At 39.8% G+C, this 22,143-nt stretch overlaps 1 protein-coding gene across 1 annotated transcript in view; it reads right to left on the reverse strand.

Moving 5' to 3' along the window:
• The window catches only part of nup93 (nucleoporin 93), a 31,430-nt gene that overhangs the window by 6,927 nt on the left and 2,360 nt on the right, over nucleotides 1-22,143 (reverse strand). Inside the window, exons 3-12 of the mRNA XM_042411683.1 lie at nucleotides 21,865-21,982; nucleotides 7,774-7,836; nucleotides 6,197-6,325; nucleotides 3,983-4,057; nucleotides 3,135-3,227; nucleotides 2,806-2,945; nucleotides 2,537-2,669; nucleotides 2,167-2,324; nucleotides 1,887-2,052; nucleotides 1,551-1,644 (exon numbers count right to left, since the gene is read on the reverse strand). Coding sequence (XP_042267617.1) covers nucleotides 1,551-1,644; nucleotides 1,887-2,052; nucleotides 2,167-2,324; nucleotides 2,537-2,669; nucleotides 2,806-2,945; nucleotides 3,135-3,227; nucleotides 3,983-4,057; nucleotides 6,197-6,325; nucleotides 7,774-7,836; nucleotides 21,865-21,982 — 1,169 coding nt within the window. The remainder of the gene's footprint in view (nucleotides 1-1,550; nucleotides 1,645-1,886; nucleotides 2,053-2,166; nucleotides 2,325-2,536; nucleotides 2,670-2,805; nucleotides 2,946-3,134; nucleotides 3,228-3,982; nucleotides 4,058-6,196; nucleotides 6,326-7,773; nucleotides 7,837-21,864; nucleotides 21,983-22,143) is intronic.

Genomic DNA, 22,143 nt, shown 5'->3' on the forward strand with positions numbered 1-22,143 from the left:
TCTTGTTCGACGGCTGCTGAGGCTCATGGGTATTGTAGTATTTAGAGCTGTCTGCTGTACCAAAAGCATGTATCTAAAACATGATCTAAAAGCTGAAATATTATGTAATGGTTTGCTATAAAGTTGGCAAATCATCCAGGAGACTCTCATATTTCTCTGTTTGGGAACACTGAGGTTAGAATAGAAAGGAAATTTTAAAGGAGAATTTAGTTTACGAGACAACTGACTGTATATTAGTATTACATTAGATAAAAGAATCCAACAGGATTACATTAGGCATGGTGCATCTGTGAGTGTAGCCATTCAATGCCAGTTCAGAATTCATGTGAAAATGTGTCAAGTCCTGTGTGGTTAAACACACAAAAAAAGGTTGTTTGGCTTTTACAATAGCTTCTCTGCAATCCAGGGCAGGTGTGGATCCACAGGAGGACAATAGATTAGTTTCCTTTTAGTGCAACCGCACAATAAAAAGACTGTTTATTTAGATCACTACTACTAGTAACCTTTTCGGCCACTTTGCAGCCTAGTGACACTGCTGTGATTTGTTTGTTAGTTCCCAATAACAACCGTACATTCACTTTTCTGCCTGTGAGCAAACAGATACTGCATCTACAAACACTCTCTACTGTTTGCTGCTCCGTGTGTCTTTGCAATGCAATTATTCATCAAGAAAAATAACTGAGGGCTGGAAATTTTCATTTTTAAAAAAAACTGACGATCATCTCTGTGCGTCTCTGTTGGTTCCAAAAATCACAGCTTAGTCCAAATCTTTGTTACCTTGACCCAGAATCAAGAGCTCAATGTTCATCTTTCAACAATTGCTCTGCTCTGGTCTGGTGAGACACTAAGTGGTAAATGTGTGCAGTTCTGCTTTCATAGCGGTCCTCAGCCGCCCGACAGCTCAGGGTGCTACGCGTGAATTCTGGCACATGAAGAACTCGTTTTCTTTTTCAGTGAAACTCATTAACCCCTGCTGTTTTGGAGGTTCCTTTTTAATCAAGCACTGACATAAGTTATTATAATAAATGGCCTCCATCCAATCACGCTAAAAATCTGATGTTAATGATGACGCTCATCTTCTGGGGTCATTTTATAGCAAGTAGGCCAATGAACAGACTCACAGAATCTGGACTTAGGGATATAATAGCATAGATACACAGACAGGTTACAAACACTGAGAGACAGGAGGAATTAATGAGTGTACAGTTACAGAACAGGGTACGGAAAAATAGAAAGTAAGAAAAAAATTCAGAAAAAAGGTAGCGATGCACTGAACGGTATCTGCAGCAGAGGTAGTCGAAGCAGCAAATTTCAAGTTACAGTCTTAAAAGTCTGTTCCACAGTCGGCACCCAGTATGCATGCATAAATCTGTGCCTGTGTCCCCGACGCAACCGTTTCCCAAATACTACAGAGGAAAAGATACAGGGAAGAGAGGTAGGATGGGGAGGCAAAGGGATACATCACAAATGCCGAGAAACTAAAGTGTAAATATTTGTGCTCATTTCTAGAGTTGGGAGAGACAGATGGAAAGAGAAACAAAGTTCAATACCGTAGTCCTCCAGCAACTGTTTCTGTAGCTGCGGCAGGGTCAGTCTGTCCTGCGGAGAGCTGCTGCCGTCATCATCAAAACACACCTGGTTCAACTGCAGGGAGAAGACAAAAACATGGAACACGAGATGTAAAAATAATGACAAGAAATTCAACAGCTCAGCTTACAGGGAGAACTTTGCGTTGCTACGAATTAACAGCAAATAGTACACACAAGTCCATGAAGCTGTAAATAGAACTGACCAATATTCATAATCAAGAGTCCCTTAACTGGAAAAAAAGACCAGCTTCTGTTTTTAGTGTGCCAATACCAAAAAACAAAAGAAGTCTACTGTACCTTAAGCCAGAGATAGTCTTCAGTCTTATCTGCCACCTCTCCGTGGTTATCACTGATGTCACATTTCCCAATCAGGCAGTAGACGGCTCTCTTGTAGGGGTCAGCGCTGTTCCTCAGCACTCTGCGGTAGTGGAGACGAAGCTTGTTCTCTGAAGTTGGGGAGAGGCTGAAGGGAAGAGACAAAACAGATGAAAGAAGAAGAGAACGATTACAATACAGCTTGTAACTTCCTTAACCTATTTAGACATCTCAGCAGAACAAATAGCTGAGGGCTTCTCACCGCCTGTCAGGGCTGTTCATGTACTCCTGAAACCAGCTTTTGAAGTCTCCTAGCTGGTGTTGCACTCTGTTCACCACCTGCATGGCTGCGTTCAGGTCTCCACAACGCAGACAGTAGTAGATCACAGCCCACACTGGGTGGCCCTCTATCTCGCCGTCCTGTCACGCACACACACATATTTAAAACAGTTGTGACATTTGTTAGTTTTTAAGCATAATTTTCAAATAAATACTCTGTTAACATAGTGTGCTTTGTGTAGTGCATGCTGATTATTATTATATGACCATGACACTGCCACTTCTTGCCAATCTACAATATACACAGCTCCGGTATGGATATCCAGTTGAAAGTGTGTGTGTGTGTGTGTTACCTGCATGCCAGGCAGAGGCCCTGGTAGTTTAATGTTGAGGAAGCTGCGGACTAGTTGGTATGTTCCTGGCACCCCTCCTAGTTGGGCCTGATGGAGGTTCCCGTACACAGTCACCATGGTGTAGTTTTTATAACTGGGAGAGAGGAGAAACACACAGACTTTAGCTCAGATTTGGGCTTCTACATGTCCAGGGCTTCCTTAGATCCAGTACAGGTTTAACCCTAAAAGCTTAAATCCTTTGAAATGAAGACTAGCTGCTAGATTTTTACCTGTTCTCAAGGAAGCTGAGCCCCTGGCGCACAAAGGCCATTTGCATTTCTACAGAAGTGCGACTCTTGAGGGCGTCTTTAGCTGGAAACAGTGACACATCCGTCATCTGCTTCACCATCAGCCACATGTCTGACACATTCTGGAGGGAAGAGAGAGAGAGGGTGACGGGCACATTTATACGCAGAAATGCATATAGAAAACAGAATGTATATGAGCTGTCAAATGGAGTAACATTGACACATATTTTTGCAGAGGATGAAACTGTGAACATCTGAGAATAATTGCTCTTTTTATGATGCTAGCACATGCGACAGATTAATGTTCTTACCTTGTCATCCAGGCTTTCTGCTACAGAAGAACATAAGTCTCCTAGATTAGGCTGAATGTGACCGCTCACTATCTTCTCATTGAAAATGTAGATCTGAAGGAGGAAGACAAAAAAAGGTTATAAACTCCCCAAATGGAAAAATGCTCAAGTTTACGGTTTAATTTCTATATTTGCAAGAAGAAAAAATGTAAATCTGCCTACGACTCCATCCTCGGCTCCACAAGTAAAAGCAAAACACTACGACCACCGAGTGAAATGGTTCATGACGAAAAACAACAAAAAAAGAATCAAAATATTTAGGAGGTCATCAAAAAAGATAAGAAAAACTAGACAAATGACGCCGCAGGCAATGTGTCGACACATGGTCGGAGGAAGAGCCACGTTTAAAGTGATGCGTCACACAGCAGATGAGAGACAAACAGAGAGGGAAAGAGAGAAGGTCACGCAGGATGATGAGGGAGGACGGATGGTGGAGAGACACAGAGACAAAGGGAGAGAGTGAGAATTACCCAGAATCCCCCTCTACCGACCGATCAATCGATATGTTTGATCTGCCACTTCCTGCCTGCTGTGACCTCATTTTAACTGAACGATCAGACAGACGGCATCACAGACTCTGACTGCATTTCAGTTAGAATTTATACATTTGAGCTCAATTCACTTTAACAACAGTCAAGTCAGGAAGTGAAGTATCAACACAGTTAAGTTGGTGTCAAAACTTTATGTTCAGTGGAAACATTTGATTAATCTACAGCAAATTCATTTCATTATTCATATTTCTGACTTTGACTCCCCTTGTTTTAGTATAAAGAAAAGACACCAAGATGATTACACTCATTATAACTCACCTGTCGTCCATAGGCCACCTCCACGCTGTCGAGGGCGCTCCTTCCTGGAGCTGTCACTTCACTCACGAAACTCGGCTACAACAGACATAGAAGCCACAAATGAATTAATACCTTGCATGCAAGTTTTTTTAATGTTAAAACAAACGGAATGCTAATCATCTGCCACTGATATTGTCATTTGTGTCGAACGTGACATTATCAATTAGCATCTTATATGATCCTCTTTTTTTCATGCTGAATATTCCGTGTTTTGAGGATCCGTCCATTCATGATAGACTGACAACCTGACCACAGTGTTTCCGTGCCTCTTGCCCGATGCATGCTGGGATGACACACAGGATGAAAGTCATACGCAGTTATTCTGGTTAGTGGGAGACAGCTAAGCATAGACTTGCTTTCAAGTAGATATATTCAGTCCAAATAGTTAAAATATATTAAAATCTTAATTTTTTTTTAATGCATTTGCTTTCTTCAATTCCTTTGCTGTTACAATTCTTAAGGTCATTTGTTGTTGCGTCCTCCAACGGTCTGTAGAGAAGACAAAAGCCTTGATGGGAGTGGCTGGAGCTTTGCTAAGATACTTCTGAGTTTTCACTGGAACTTATGTTGTGAATTATCAGCTGAAACTCTGCACTGATTTACAGTTTTTGTTCATAATTGTTTCTTGCAACTCACAACTTGCCCACTGCGTTATCGCTCATGATAAGGCCTCTCAAGACTTCACAATGTTAACGGCATAAAGGCGTCACACAATCAAACAGACAATAGTAAAATAAATAAAATCTTTCTCACAAGTCATCTGCTTGATCAAACATAATAGAATTTACCCTAAAAACACAGCTCGGTAGTATAAAAGGACCATCAGTGTTCTATTTCCTTCTTCTTCTTTTTTTTTTTTAAATCTACCTACAAAAGCGCAGTTAAATTAAATATATTCTCAATTTGTATTCAGAGTATCACGTCGGTTAAATCACATTCACTGCGGCATAAAAATGTTTGGCTACTTTGCTTTGTTTGCTTTGCTGTGTTGTTTTTTGGATCAGGAACACATACTATTGACTAGTTTGACCTTTCGTGGAGGAGGAGGTGGTAGGTGCGTATCAGGAGGCTGTAGCCTTTGTGGTGTGTTCAAGTGCAACATTTAACAGAAGACGTGAGGTGATGCATCCTTCTGTCTTTGTTCTGCTTCTTCATTGTCAGTTTGTCAGGGCCTTTGTAAAGGTGCCTCAGTGGGGATTTCTTTCTCTTTCAAATACATTTTTAGAGTTTTAGTTTCGATCATATGAGTATACATATGTCTTTATAAAAAAGCATAGTATGTAAAACATTTCTAATCCCTCTAATCCCATGAATCCTGGACTAAAAAGGCTCATAGAATATGTAATCTTGATCTGGAGTAATTGAAAGAAAACGGCGCTACAATGTTTACTATTAAGAGAGTAATGAAAACTAATATTAAAGAAAAAATTATCACATTTCTCATTTTCTGTCATCTGTTTTTGAATCTTCAAAGTACTTGGATAAAAAGAAATAACACCACTGCTAAATTATTTTTTTTTTACAGAACTAAATATTATAATGTTAAAATATCAATATTTTCTACATAGTACACAACTCAAGTGTGTGAGAACAAAATGAGATCAATATTATTCCAGAGGACTGCTGTTGAATTTGCTGTATATTCAGAAATAAACTGCAAATGTTCTAAAATCATTTAGAAATTAGCTCTTTGATTGTAAAATATCAGATCAGTCAGTTGAGAGCTGACTCACTTAGGGAATGAAACCTGTATTCTGAGTCCTACCAAACACTGAGAAAGGACAAAAATAGACATTTCTTGTGGCCTCTTCATTATTAAAAAGCAACAGCAGTGGACCTGCCATTTTCTTTTAGTCTTTTATTCATTTTTTATGACAGATCTTGTCAAACAGAGGGCCAGTGCAGAGCTGGCTCTTTGAGGAAGTGAGTTCTACAACCTCGAATTAAATGATAAAATATACTGTCAACGACATACATTATGTTACCCTTAAACATGGGCTTTCCCTCTCAATAGTGCCTGCAGCACACTGCAAAATTAAAATGACCCTTGCCTTTAAGTATAACACTGGCATCTAAGGTGTCTAACAGTAAAGATACACGTTTTTATTTAACTTTCACCACTTAAATTGTGGAGGCTCTTCCTCCTAAGCCAGCTCTGTGTTGCGTGTTTTGTACCTCCACATCTTGACTGAAGTCCAGAGCGTCCTCTCCTGCTCCGAGCAGTGTGTGCAGCACTCTCTGCTTCACCTGCTCCCACTGGACCAGCATGGACTCACGATGGTACTCTTCAGCCAACAGGAATGTCTGAAACATACAGTTTTCCAATGTTTTGGGATGTGCCTACATTTTACTGGTGATCTTAACAGCATCAGCAGAACAGTACATTTAGGATGAAGTAGATTAGTTGATTTATTTAGTATAAGAAGAATTCTCTGCAAATAGCCAGACAACCTGAGAAACATACAACACACAGACACATCCACTGTACATGTAAAGAACATAAAGATAAACCCAACAAGGGCACACACCTACACCTTGACTCATGTCGAGATTGTACTACTCCACCAGGACACACTGCCGTCTATTTTAACTCTCCATAGAGACTCAAAGTGAGATAATGGGAACATGAGATAATTGAATCCTTCCGATCTCCAGCTCAGGGAGATGCAAATCTAGACTAGAGTCACCATTTACTGAGTTAAATTGGTCACTGCCTGGATCCCTGAGCTCTTATATTTAACATTTCTGATTTGTGTTTCTGTAATATGTCAGTACAGTAGAGAGATTGGAGGTAATTTAGAAAGAGTGTCTCCATTACATATGTAGTTTATCCACCAGAGAGCACTGACAAGTTTATTTTTCAACTGAAACAATGTCAATGTTGGTATTTGCCTCAAAAATCCATGATCGGTTGGGCTTTACTAAAAATGTAAACTAGACACAGACAGCAGTAAAAAAAAGGTACAAATTTAAATGAGATCATGTCAAGTGGCTACTGTGAGACTGGACAACTGAGAGTAAAATATGTCATTTAACAGCCCGATAGCACACATTTATTATAATATACAGCAGTCAGATGGAAATCTGCAAGAACCTTCAACATCTGTGTTCTTTTTAATCTTTGGTGTATTTGGTTTTTCCATCCTTGCACACAAGTCCTTTTTTTACTCTCTCAGGGAGCAGAGAGATAATGGGAACAGCAGCTAATTAAACGCAGGGCCTATTAGCTCTGCACAACAGGGAAGCCATTTCAAAACCATTCCCTAAAGGTTCACACCAGAAGGACTTTTAGATCATAGCAAGCAGAAATTATGAAAATTTTGTTTTTTTAAAGTGTTCCTATATCGTGTTGTACTAATATCCGTACACGCTGCAGTGCTGAAAACTCACCTGATTTTGTAAACTGAACTACTGTCTTGTCAAGGGTAAGACAAGGACAGATTTAGAGACAAGACAGAATAAAAAAAATCTATGTGATAACACAATTTAGCCATTATGTAAAAATTTAAAAAATGGTATAATGAAAATTATTGTTACTATGACTGCAGAGGCTAATTATCTGTACCCTGTTCTTTAAAATGTGCACCATTTCACCGATAAAGAATGAAACGATGATGTGGGTTTTGTGGGCCGTCTGATTCTGGAGGTGCTTTTAAACTGGTTTCCCACTCTGCAGGAATTGGATTCTGTCAGCCATCTGTAGCTCTTTTTGGACCTGAGAAGCAATCAGACACTGCTGGGCAGATACTGACCCTGCGGCGTGATTCCTCGATGGCTGACAGGAGCGCGTTGTCCCTCTCATTCTTCAAGAAGCCCTATGGAGAGACACAGAAGAGGCAGAGAGAGACATACAGATGGGGAGAGAGAGAGAGAGAGAGAAAAGGCGTGACAGAGAAAAGAGGGAAACAGGGAGAGAAAGAGATATTAGCTCGACTGGACAAAATGAGGCAGAGATAAAAATGAATGCAGAGAGTTCTGAGGGGACAGATTTAGCAGGCGCACCTGCAGTTCAATTTTCCATCCTAATTTCTCTCTGCCCCTCTCATGTCTGCATGTGCATGTCTCATGCACTGCCAAGATGAGTGAAACGTATGGTCGCTCTTTCATACAGACTTATAGGCAGTACAGAGAAGTGTCCGCACTTTGAGCTATCCTAATTCTTCACACGTCATCTTGCCATGAGACAGCAGGCAGCGCAGCCTCCATTTTGGTGTCATCTCAAGATGGCTGCCCCTGCATACATCCACCTCCCTCCTCCGGCTCTCCCTATGAAAACGGTAATTATTCACATCCCACTCGAATATAACAAAACTACTTATCTTATACACAGAATCTGAGCAATCAAGTGATTAAGCGGTACTTGTGTAAAAACTGGAGTATGCAGGAGAGTACGTGACAGTACTCTTTAGAAGCAAAGTCAGTGAAGACAGACGTGCATGAGGGGCAGCCATCTTGAGAAAACACACCAAAATGGCAGCTGTGCTGTGTGCACTTTGTCCTCTAACAGCAAAGACAAGAGTGGCTCACTGGCTGCGTTGCTGTATGACAAATACAAGTTTACATACAAAAGCTTTTCTTTCCTGGGTAGAATATTGTGATTCAGGTTTTTCATATATGGACAATTACAGCATAATAGCTGTAAATGAGTCAGAACCAAAGAAAAACATTCTCTCATCTCTTTATTTAGAAATACTGATGAAAGAGCCTTTCCTGTCGTCAAATTGAAGACATGAAGATGCTCTTGGTTATATATTTATAGCTATAGCTGGTGCAATGCCAGGAGGAGACAGAACCGCGCATTAAAAACAGGCTGAGATGGTCAAACAAAAAATGCTTTTTTTAAAAAATGCTTTGATAACAAAAATACTTTCAAAAAGCTGAAATAAAAAGACGACTGATTATCTTGTATCATGAGCAATCAATTACAATCACATCACAGAATCACATGATCAGCACGATGAGTCATTTGAAGAAAATGTTGTGCAGTACTGTTTACTGATCAATAGCATCTAAACAGACTGATGAATCTATTCTTTTTTCAATTAACCATCAAGTCGACAATATGTCAAAAATACTGCATATACTATGCAAATACTAGTAGCTGTCACATTTCCCAGAGCATTAATTGATGTGTTCATGACTAAAAAACAATGTGTTTAATTTACAAAATGAAATAGAGGAAACTGTACAAGCTGGAACCAACAAATAATAGTTTATCAATCCATTTTCTGAATTGTTGCCGTCATTGTCTTGCCATCATCTAAATGTTAAAATGAATAAATCTGAACAAACTAACCACATATAAATGTTCACTACTGTGGCACAAAGAGAAAAACAGCATCATTATCTTTTAAATGAGCGTTTCTGAGTACTACAATTATTTGGAATCCTTGGTTTGCCATTTAAAAAAAAAAAAGACTATTGATGATTCATAAGATCAGAAAAAACATATAAAGTGGGAAAATGTAATGAATGCAACTTTTTGAAAGGACATGTTGACTTTGCAGTTCATATTGTCTGTGAAAGTTTCAATTAACTTCAACATTGATCCTTTGTCATCATTCTTACTTCTCAATATCAAAAATGGCAAAAGTGAGGAGACAAACTGCACACACAGAAAGAATCTGACTGTCTATGATGCTTTGTTGGATTGGAGGTCAATACATCTGCAGCCAAGAAGTGCTGTGTGTAAATTTGCATTCCTGAGATGTAAAGCTCATTATTATCCCTGAACAACCTGAGAAAGGCTGCATTCTTACACTTTATGTAACAAAAGGCCTTCTTCTCTGACATAGTAGCATCTTAAGTTGAAGGAACGTTGTTCCCTCCATCACACAATGGCATATTCATTTACTGATGACATTTTTGGCACTCTCTGCTTTCATCTTAGTGCACCTGGTGAGAGAAAGTGCATTTTTCAAAGCTGGATAGAGATTATTCTGCTCTACAAGGATGTGGGTGCTCTTGGCTTCCCTCTTTCTTCTTTTCCTTCCTCTCTCATCACCTCTCTTGTGTCCCCTATAACCCTCATCTGCTGGCTGCCCTTCCTACTTCAGTCTCATTTCTTCTTCTTCCTTTCTTTCCAATCTCTCAGCCTTCAACTCTGGCACTGTATTCCTCTCCTCCTCTCTCACTTTCATCCCTCCGTCCTGACAAAGAGAGCACACTGGAAGCACGAACGTTGACGCTGTGAGTGAAAAACTTGAAACAACGTCAATACCAAAAATTCAATAGTGACTGATAATTATTGCATTGAAAACTCTTACTAATGATGCAGCAGCCTTGCTAAAGCTGGAAGAGAGAATGTATGACTGAGTTATTCTTTATACCTGCTGAAACTGACACTGATGAAATGATGAAGGCTTGCTGATGTAAATAGTGTGGTCCTTTTCAGAGAATATCTATCTTAACATCCTTTAGTTAGCAGGAATGTGTTAAATCCAAACCATTTTGCTGCTGCAGTGGCATGTGAAGAGGTCTGATCAGAATAGTAAGTATAATACAATGAAGTTAAGTGGTCTTATTTTTAAATACTATCTATATAATGGTGGAACTATGGCTTGTACCGGTCCAGCTAGCGAAATTTTTTTAATCTCAAGAATGAGTTTAAGCTTGTCTATCGCTTGACAAGAGAAGTAGCACAGTGGCTGAGATGTGCCACACAAAGAAGGAAGGCAGACACTAGTATTCTCCAGAAAATAGGACAGAGGTATATTCTGTTGCGGCATGGCTGCTGCAGGTGTGTGTGGGTTTACATGGAAAATAACTGGTGGATGTTTTGATCTTACACTGCTCTCGTGTGTATAAGAGCAGCAGTATATATATGTTAATTTTTTCTTATTTAGGTCCTTTATAGAAACTGTGACACAGGGGTGAAAAACTTTAAACTTCAACTTGCTCAATCTGCTATCTCTAAATGGGTCAGTAATTAATCTGCCTTTGAGTTAAAGAAGCAGCAATCATTCAGGTCACTAAGTAGCATTAACAGTCAGAGAATTTCTACCCATGTCCTAACACACCATCAGTGTCTTAGTAAGCTGCTGACAGCTTGGCAGAGATGGAAAATGTCTTCATGTTCGTGGACAACAGTTTACTTTCAGTTTTTCAGGTGCATGGAGTGACATCATCTGGCATTATGCAGCTAAAACTAAAAGGTCTAACTCACTGTGTTGTGTGAAATTACTAATACCATAAGTCTATCTGAATCCATTAAGGAGGAAAATAAGTACCTCTCTCTCCACCCTGCCCATTTACCCTCCTGGTCCTTTCTTCATGCCCTTGGTTTCTCCACGCTCCTTCCCTCCCTCTTTCTTTATTTCTCTATCTCACTTTATTCCCCAGGAGAGGCTGAGAATAGGTCTATATTTAACGCCTCTATCCAGACCAGAGAATAGAATAGAATAGAGTAGAATAGAAAAAAATAGCTGTAACAGGGGCTTATGGGATCTATCTAATACAAGAGAATAGGAGACTGTATTAGTCATGGTGAAAAATCATTATTCCAGTAAATTGGAGGAGGGGAAATAAGACGGACATCTTTTCCCGAAACAGGCAGGGCAGGGAGGTCTGCTCTTTCCGAAAGCATCTTAAACAACGGTGACACATTGGGCAACTCTGGACGACTGCCGGGCAGTTGCCTCAGCATTTTTGCCCTCACTGAAATACAGAGATGTTTCATTGCTGTCATTTTGTTGCCTGTTGCCAGCTGCGCTCGCTCTGCCAAAACACTTTGCCTATATGACATTTTTTGTGCCAAATGTAAATTGACATCTTAGCCTACAGTCGGGGCCAAAATTACCATTAGTCTGAGAGGCAAACGCTCTTTCCTTTGGAGGAAAGTCTTTTTGCCTCAAAATGTAGGTTCGATGTATGTGTTAAGATGACATTATGTGGATCTCTTTATTCAGATTATGTAGATCTTTTTATTCAGATAGGTGATACGGTGGAGAAGCTAACTAGTTTTACTACTTCTGAGAACATTTCAAAGCTTTACAAAGGACAGGCACGGCACCATTGTTGCTAATATCACTACTGCTAATTCTCATTCATGCTAGATGGCTGAAAGAGTTGGCATGTTATTCATCCTGAGACACACTGTACCCAGCATTTCACACAGACTAAACACTGCCGACACTTCAATCCCTCCTTGTATTCATTCCCAAATGGTAAAAATACAAAACATAAAAAAAACATAAAAATTGAAGTGGCGTTTTAAAGAGCCACAAAGACACATTTAGACCATAGAGTAAACAAAGACATTGTAAAGTTAAATGCATGCTTATTACCTTCAATGATCAAATGAGTACAGGGTTATAGGTGTGTCTAAAGATGTACAGTATGTTTTCTGTTGCCCCACCCCTGTATTGTGTATCCTCAGAGATCTGCAACCCACTGTGAACACTCACAGCCTGCTGGCCAGACAGCCCAGAAGCTTCTAGAGGAACAGGAACACAGCCACAGAAAAGAATTTCATAACTGGAGATAAATCAGGAAATACTCCATCGCTGTTAAATACGAATCGGAGCCGCGTGTCGAGAAATAAAAGAAAAAAATTGAAGGTAGAACCGAGGATTAGTCTGAGCTTTAATTAAAAAAACAGAACTGATGGAAGCTTCAGTCATTGTCTTTCATTTCTGCTAAAATGCGCAGATATTAAGAAAGATCAGTGGACATGCCTCTCTAAAAATACACCTTAATGTAGACCGAGGAACAAACACAACTGTATTTTTAGGCAATCATATGACAAAGTACTCCTTTAAATGTATGTATTTGGTGAGCATGTGTCTTCAAATACGCATGTTAACATGCACACATGGGCCGGCACACATAAGGCCCTCTTTCTATGAGCCTCGGTCATGATAGTTACACTGTCTGCGCCTGAATGAAGCCTCGCTCTATGTTCGGGGAAATGAGCCGGCCCGATTTTTCACTCTTTCGATCTGGCTTCATGCTTATCACATACTATGAGATGTGTTGCAGGGATACATGGACTTTAGGAATCTATAGGATACATAAGGACAGTCAAAGAGCAGTTAAAGGGGAAATGAAGGGAGGGAGCCTCGCTCTCTGTACCAGGCATCGTGAAAGTAAGAGTAGGAGGTTTTCTGTCCTCATTTGCCATGACACAATGAGCCGACCAGTGCCCGAGAGTGTGTGTGTGTGCGTGTGTGTGTGTGTGTGTGAGAAGCCCCACCCTTCACTCCTTCACTTCCTGTGTAGAAAAAATATATACATTAAGTACTACCGCATATATTCACATATATGTGCATATATCTATTTGAGACGATAATGATTGAGTCTAATCATTAAAAAAAAAAAAAAATCAGTTAATACAATCATCATCCATGTTCTCCATATAGCCACAGACAATGTAGAATAACCAGAGAGGCGATGGGAGAAAGACAGACAGGTGACGAAAGTGTGACAGACAAAGCACATGCCTGTCTGATACTGTGAGTGTGTGAGTATGTGTGTATGCGCGTATAGGTAATACTCACTCATGCTCAGCGCCTGCGTGCCTGCCTGGCAGACAGACAGACAGACAAGAAGACAGGATGAGACGAGGAAAAGTAAAAAAAAAAAATAGTTTTTCGTTTCTTTGTCTGTGCCCAGGTATCTGGGCTTTGACAGCCCAGACCAACCTGCATCGGCCCTCCGCCTCTCCATCCCTCTGTGTCGCTGTGCCAGGGCAGCAGCAGTGGCCGCCATGCTGGGGCGTGTTCCCTGTGCCCTGTTGAGCCGGCATGGCGGTCCGCTTGCAGCCTTTCCCCCGTTCGAAAGCAGGCCAGTGACTCTTGCGCGTGAGCCGGAGAACCAAGTGGAAGTGCCACATCAAGACTCACTGGAGGTGGTTTTATTGTCGGAGGGACGTACCAACTGAGCATTCAGACACAGGGGGGATCCACAAGAAGGAGCTATGGATTCATATAGAGTATCTGTTCCCACCACTAGCTGACACCCCCCTCTCTCAGCCCTTCTCTTCCATCCTCTCTCTCTCTCTCTCCCTCCTTCACTTCATCCCAGCATCTCTGACGGCCCTCTGCCTCCTCCCTCCCTCATTCCCACTCATTTTCTTCCTTTTTTATCCATCTATGCATCCTTTCTTCCCTCCCTCTCTCCTCCCTCCCTCAGCTCAATGCAATTATAGTAATGGATTTTTTCCCCCTCAGTTGATGGCTTCCGACATCCTGTCTTGAAATGAGGCTAATCATGCTCTTAAGGGTCATGTTTAGTTAATGAAGGGTTTGGGAGGCACATAGGGGAAGGGGAAGAGGAGGGGGGGGGCATTCCTATATGTAGGCTGACTATCACAGCACACACAAAGCAGTGACTTAGTGCACACACCTCCACTAGTATAGTCTTGTGCAGATGGCACACACACACAGGCACATGACATATACTCGCCGTCGTATGTGCAAGCCGGCACAGATGAGACTGAAAACGCCTGCGCCCACGTGCTGTTAAATCTACGCTACATACACGCACACACACACACTCATTCATAAGCACACAGAGACCGTATACGCCAACAATTGATCGCGGCTGACACAGATACAGGCATGCAAACACAGCACACAGACCCTGTGTACGACACACACACACATACACACACACACACACACCCTGTGAAGCGATGTCAGTAGTGTTCGTCTATCTCAGCAGATGCTCTGGGCTTAGCCAACTGCATCCGCTGAACGCATGCCATCACTGCTGAAGGATATGTGTGTGTGTATGTGAGGGGTTGGGGAGGGCAGAGGAGGAGAAAGGATGTAAATGGGAGATGGAAGAGAAGAGGAAAAAAAAAAAAAATCAGAGAGCAGACAAGGTGAAGTAAAAGGAGAGTAAGCAGAAGGATCATCTGAAAGAGAGTGAGGTAAAGAAAAGGAGAGAAAGAGCCCTGGCAGAGAAAGATAGAACAGTGAAAAGTGCAACGAGGACACAGAGACAGGAAAAAAAAAAAAAAAAAAACTGCAGCCGGTCGCCATTTTTCCACCAGCACCGCTCTACGCCTTCCACTTCTTATGTTTCATTTTTCTGTCCATTGTTTTCATGTGATCTACATCTACTCTCCCTGGTTTTTCCCTCCTTCTTTCTCTTGTTTATACATTTCAGTTTTTCTCCCTCCTTTGTTTACCATTGTGTGCATTATTTGATGGCACAGAGAACAAAATACCCAAAAGCGCTAAATACCGACCGACCCACAGCAGTTCATTGTTAATCATGACAATTACCAACGCACAAAGCATACAGTACAAATGCCATACTGAGAGCATAAAACAAGGATTTAATTGTAAAGACGCCTACTATGTGGTGAAAGGCTGCTGCTAAATCTGTACACAGACGTGTTATGTATGTAGCATTAAGGCTGAGTGATGAGAATCAGCTCTGAACTGGAACTGACTCCAATTTTTTTAAAGCAGGGGATTCATTAAGAAACATGCCTTTTATTTGCATTTTCATTATCTTGATGTTGGGACTGACTGAACTCATGTCTACATTTCGGTTAATGTATTCATCCATGCATGTGTGTACTATAAGAACCAAAAACCTACAAATATAATCAGAATCAGTCAAATCTACCCAACCCTACAGTACATTACACACTGCACAAATAAATAATACAGACTAGGGGAATGCAAAAAAACCCCAGAGAATCTTACAATAAGGATGTTAATTAATACAACATAATTGTGGAACCATGATTTGCGATATTTACAAATATTTTATGAAATTACAGCTGTTGATTATGAAAAATTAAACATCAACATATTGGCCAGCCACAGGAGTGACAACAACAAAATATATAATATTTATTTCAGCACTTGGGCACAAAATGACAACTTACATTGTCTAATATTAACTGGGAGGGTTTTGTTTCAGTAACATGGAATCTACTCATCTGCTTTCTTCTATGTTTGCGCAGAAAAATCTAATTATTCCGATGAAGGAATGAGTCATAAATGCATCCATGTTTTAACTATAGACCAAATGATGAAAACCTACATTAACAAAACAAAATCCATCTTGTTAAATCTGAGTAGGTCGCCCACTGTACATGTGGTCCAGAAACACGGTCTGCACACAACTAGCTGACATCCATGAAGCCCTAAATCTAGGACTCTGTCTATACAGGCTTCTATAGTCAAATCCTTACTGTTGTGCGTTCAGCCATACATGCAGACACATCATTCACACACCAATTCCCTTGGTATGTGTGTGTCTGTGTGTGTGTGTGCCACACAAGAACCACAGAGGCATGCTCACTCATAGCTCACTCATGCTTAACACACACACACACATTTATAGACACACATACACTGACAGCACGTTTGCATTGCCTTTGTGTCTCATCTATCAACCTTCAGCACTTCCTTCAATCCCATAGCACTGTTAAATTTACAGCTAAATTCAACCATTAAAACCATTTATTTTTTGCATTATTCCAGTGATCTTAGGTGGTTTAACAATACTGGTTCACCTCAACATACCTCTCATAAACTAAACATTTGATTCTATCCATCCTTCATCAGACACACCCTGGAGCTGATGTCAAGCTCACACTTTCACTACTCTTCCAGTGCCTATATGAAACTGCATGTATTCAGATCACATCAGTTTTTTTTAAATGTTCTACTCCATTTCTGCATTTTACAGATCACAAATGTCACATAGACTAACTCGCTCAGACATCATGCTACATTGTGCCTGCAGGTGCTCCATTTTTAGTGATGTGAAGTATCTAATACAGAACTGTCTTTCAGCCCTGAGACCTAATATCTGACACTAGAATCTGTGCTGCTGCACCTTTAAAATACAGCAATGTCATTCAACACTAAACATTTACAAATATTAACATTTATAATATTCACGCTTTTAATGAAATTCATTAAAAGTGTGAAGCACGTGGATGTATGTATTGGTTAGGAGACAAAGATGAGAATGAAAAGTATATTCAGAGATGGTAACAATATGCCTTTAAGTCGTTTTTTTGTCTGGATATTTATTTGTGTCTGATTACTTTCAAACTAGCATTTATCAGCATGATACAGTGCATGCATTTCCCTTGATGTCAACTATTAAATTAGACCATTGCCTCTACAGCGTAACAAATCTTACAATGTCTAAGGAAGAGTATGTGTGTTTAGTCTACTGTGTTTAAGTGATGCTGTTACCTTGGTTTTATACTGAGTATGTCAATCCTGCATTGTGTTGATGTTTTGTTATGTCTTAGCACCAACTAACCTGCTTTCTCAACAGTGTATTTGGTGAAGTAAAGTGGCTGCAACTGTCCCAGCAGGATGTTAAATAATGATCTGTAGGAGGAGAAAAGTGGGCTGCAGTGCAGCTTGATGTTGATCAGAACTTGGCTCTGTTTTCTTTCAGTGGTCTTACTTTTAAACCAAAAGCTTTCTCTGTTGTTTTGTTATTTCTGGCTGAATGTGTCTCCTGGGTCTACTTTTGTTTTTTTGTCTTTTTGTCATGGAGCCAAACACACCCATTTAGATAAAAGTCATTAGTCACAATTTGAAATTAAGATCAACTGTGCCATGCTCTCATGATCTTAATTAAAATAGAGCTGTACCAGCAGCTGGCTAAATAGCCGACTACTTACCTCTGTCTGGCCAGCTAGTTTTACTGACCAGACAAACAGAAACCCTTGTACTTCTGTAATGCAGTCTACTATAACTACTACCTTTGTGAACTACTAATACCTTCATTTTTATTTGTTGTTGACAATGTGCCCACACATTGTTGACTCAACCCCATGGTCATTTTTGAGGGTGTAGTTTGTGGTGTTGTTTTACTGGATTGCATGCAAGTTGTTTTGAAAATACAAATAGCAGCCATTAAACTGAGTCAACAGAAAAAAACAAATACAGTAGTCATTTTTCACAAAAACTAGATATCTTAAGTACAGCAGAGCTACTGTGCTGCTCTGCATTATATACATTTTAGTCACTTTATACCACAGCAAAGTCACATTTTGAGGTGAGTTACTGACTGATAGCGAGACAATGTGATGAACATGATGTTACTCAGAAATACAAGTTAGATGTTTAGATGTCTGATCAGTCCCAAATTTATTCAGCAGCACAAAAATGACAACGACTAGGAGTCCTACAACAGATGGTTTGGCCCCCACAGAACCCTGATCTCAACATCATGGAGTCAGTCTGGGATCACATGAAGACACAGAAGCAGTTGAGACGCCTAAATCCACAAAAGAACTGTGGCAACTTCTCAAAGATGCAGGAACAACCGACCAACCAAGTACCTTGAAAGACTGTGTGCAGGTGTACTGAAGAGAACTGCTGCTGTATTAAAGGCAAAGCATGCTCACATCAAATATTGATTTCATTTAGGTTTTTGTCTGTTTACTGAACTTTGTATGAAATGATTAATAAAAACTATTCATAGCATTATTTTTGTAAGCATCCTGACTTTACTTTTAGTGCCGCAAACTTTTGCACAGTACTGTACATATGATCCATTGAAGAGTTAATTTGCAAAAACAGATAAAAGCCATTCGAAAATGAATAAACAAACACCTGTTTGATTGATACTCCCTGGAGCGCACACACAAAAAAAACATTATTTAGGATAATAAATGCATTTATTAATAAATGCATTCATTAATAATAAATGCATTTATTATCCTAAATCATTTTGAGTGTGTGCACTCCAGGGAGTATCAATCAAACAGGAGTTTGTTTATTCATTTAAGAATAGCTTTAATCTCTTTTTGCAAATGAACTCTTCAATTTTAATATTACTTTTCAATCCAATCTAGTACATTACATTAATTTGGCAGACACTTCTCTCAAAAGCAATTTACAATTCACCCTGCGCAGCCCAGGTGTCATTTGGTAATCAGTGTCTTTGCTCCAGGACACTGACATGTAGACAGGATTGAACCACCGATGCTTTGCTTAATGGCCAACCTGCTCTACAACTTGAGCTACTGCTAACCTGTTAACTGATTAAGTTTAAACTAGTTTGATAAACCAATCCTGACAAGTGCACTATGTGGAATGAAATGATTTATTTAAAAAAAAAAAAATTAAAAGCTGATTCTGTTTCAGGATGACAGTGGCACTGATACAAGGATGAAAATATTGTGGGAGAAGTGAATAGAGGAGGAGGAGGGGGATTTTAGAGGCCATGTTAAAGCCCCATTATGCATTTTGCTGTAATTGTTATTGTGTATGGCTGAGTAAGCCACTAAAAGAAAACTCAAGAAGACAATAATGTGCAATTAGTTCATCTTTGTCAAAAACAAAAACAAAAAATATTAGTTTGTTTTTTGCCTACTTATACACTACATTCCTTCACTCCCTTAAGCCCAACAAACATTCAAATAAAATATTATATACTGGCCTATATATGAATGCTAATACAATGCTAATACTAATGTTCACTGCCTTCCTGGAATCTGGTTGTTCAAGTGGAGCTGTGGTTTGTCTCTAACACAGACAAGGAATGATTCTGCTGAATGAGACATTGCACATTTCTTCTGAGATGAAACTTTGCAATGCAATGTCTTCTTGTAAACCAATAAGGGGAAAAGAGCAACAGAGGGAGTGTGTGTGTGTGTGTGTGTGTGTGTGTGTGTGTGTGTGTGTGTGTGTGTGTGTGTGTGTGTGTTTGTGTGTGTGCCAGAAGCTAAGTGCTCTTCCAGTCAGTCAGTCTCAAACCCACCCAGGCTAGCACACATCCGGCCAAGAAGAATGATAGACATTTAGATTTCAAAAGCTGAATTTATGTGAGAGAATAAAAACTGATCAGAGGAAGAAAAAGATAAATAAGCAGGTGTAGAGAAAGATAAATAAGAGCTGGTTAGACTAGACTACAGTCACATCTATGGCTGAACAAGCTTAGAGGGAAGATAAGAGTAGGAGAGAGATAAATGAACAGAGGATTAAGCAGGAAAGGAAAGAAGGATGGAAGGACAGAGAGACAGATGGAGCTCAGAAAAATACAATATTCAAAACAAAGAAATACTGGCTGGTTCAATATATATATATGCAGTGCAGCTGATCAGAACTGAGTCAGGTTTTTCCCTTATTTAACTGCTTGCCTGCTGCTAAAAGAACATTGCCACTACAAATTAACAAATGCTTAAACCGTAGTCCAATGTTTATGTAGATATTTGGCTTCACCACAGAATGATGCAAAACCAATTTGTGAAGCTATGGATTCAATAATTGTTAATATGGTTGCTTAATGTTACTACAATATAATGCAGTATGATTCCTCTAAGAAATATACTGAATAACTGATGTGAGCAATATAACAGCATACAGTATAAGCATAGTTTACAACTCTACTTCCATGTTGTTATGGGTTTACTACCTCCTGGAGCTGAGTACTCTTCAGGGTTGTATTGATTGTTGCTCTAAATCAATTCCTGCTTCACATTCTCAGCATATTATTTGAGCAAAAGAAGAAACCAAAATATATTGAAAGCAAATTTCACCTCGCCAGGATTACACACACAGACAGCATCAGTGTTTCTCCTCCCATGTCTCAACCAAGAGCCCATTTATCTCCATCATTGATCAGATTGTTGATGGCCTAATATTACCACAGTCAGCAAACTCACTGTTTCTTCATCCTCTGTAAACAAGTTGGGGCAGTTAAGTTTCTCTTAATGGAAAAATAATTTCCTTCACCCCCTGTTTCACAACTTTTCCCAGTTCAATTAGGAACCAGTTCTCAATGCCCAACTCTACTGCTTACTCTCCTTACATCTGACTACATATGTGACAAAGTACAAAGTAAATAGCCACGACAAATGCTCCAGATTTCAGCTGTATTTTTCTTTATGTATAACAAGATGTAAACTGGACTGATAAAGTCTTAACCTTTAGAATAAATGTATTGATTATAATCTGTGTTCTTACACTCTCCTACAGGTGTAAGAATACAAATTCTTTACATTTGGTGCAACACTACAGGTAGCTATCTTTACTCCTGTTACATGCCTCCACATTGTTCACTACAGGTGTAAAAAACAGAGACAGGAACTCCGATGAAGCTAGACAGGCTGATTAGACTGTAGCCTGCTCGCTTCATCTTCCACAACTGCAATAACCTTTATTCACTGTCCACAAAAACAAACCCCTTTAATCCAGCTGCAGACATTTTTCTTCTCAGGCTGCAACTAATGATTATTTGCATTATCAGTTAATCTACCCATTATTTTCTCAATTAATTGATTAATCATTTTGTCTATAAAATGCCCAAAAACAGAGCCAACGGCAACATCTTCGAATGTTTTATCTGATCGACAGTCCAAAATGCGAAGATATTCAGTTAGCTATCATGTATGACACAAAAAAGCTTTCAAATCCTCAAATTTGAGAATCTGCACCCAGCAAATAAATTTCTCTCTGAAAATCAACTAATTGATTACTTGACTTCTTGTTTCAGCTCTAGTTTCCCCCATCTAACATAGAATATAACAGTCTATTTCAGGCTTCTCGCTTTTAGCTGAGGGACAACAGTTAACAGTAGATCTTATCAGCTGTAGCTAATTAATATTACCAGTACCTTGACCCAAAAACAAATTTAAATTATTGTTTGTTATCTGGCTAATGTGATCTCTGCAAGCCAGTGTTTGAACAACTCAGACAAAGATGTATTCTTAGAGAAAGACCCATCACTCTAGATTGTTATGATATCTGAAACAATATAAAAGTGGAGTTTGTCTTTTTGCAGCTCACAAAAAACACTCAGTGTGAAGTCTTTCTCTAGTGAGATGACCTATGTACGTGTCATATGACTGCATTAGGACCTGCATAGGAGCTAGCTGGACTTATGGCCTATTATGTCATTCATACCTGTATGTCAGTGTCTTTGACCGGCTCCAGGGGCTCAAAGGTGGTGGCAGCACTTAGACTTTCCAACCTCTGAGAAATGTGGAAGATGTCTAAACCTCTGGAACCAAGGAGGATTGACCTGCGAGTGAGACAGAGAGGTGAATGAATGAATGTGATGGAGGGACTAAACTGAAAGAACTGTAGTTGTACTTGATACCCACTAGAGGGCACAAGAGACGTTGCTATAATGGCAGTACTATCCAGTGGTTAAAGATCATATCAGGTCAGTTCTCATGATAT

This window comes from Thunnus maccoyii, chromosome 5, assembly GCF_910596095.1.
Source record: "Thunnus maccoyii chromosome 5, fThuMac1.1, whole genome shotgun sequence".
Lineage (NCBI taxonomy): Eukaryota > Metazoa > Chordata > Actinopteri > Scombriformes > Scombridae > Thunnus > Thunnus maccoyii.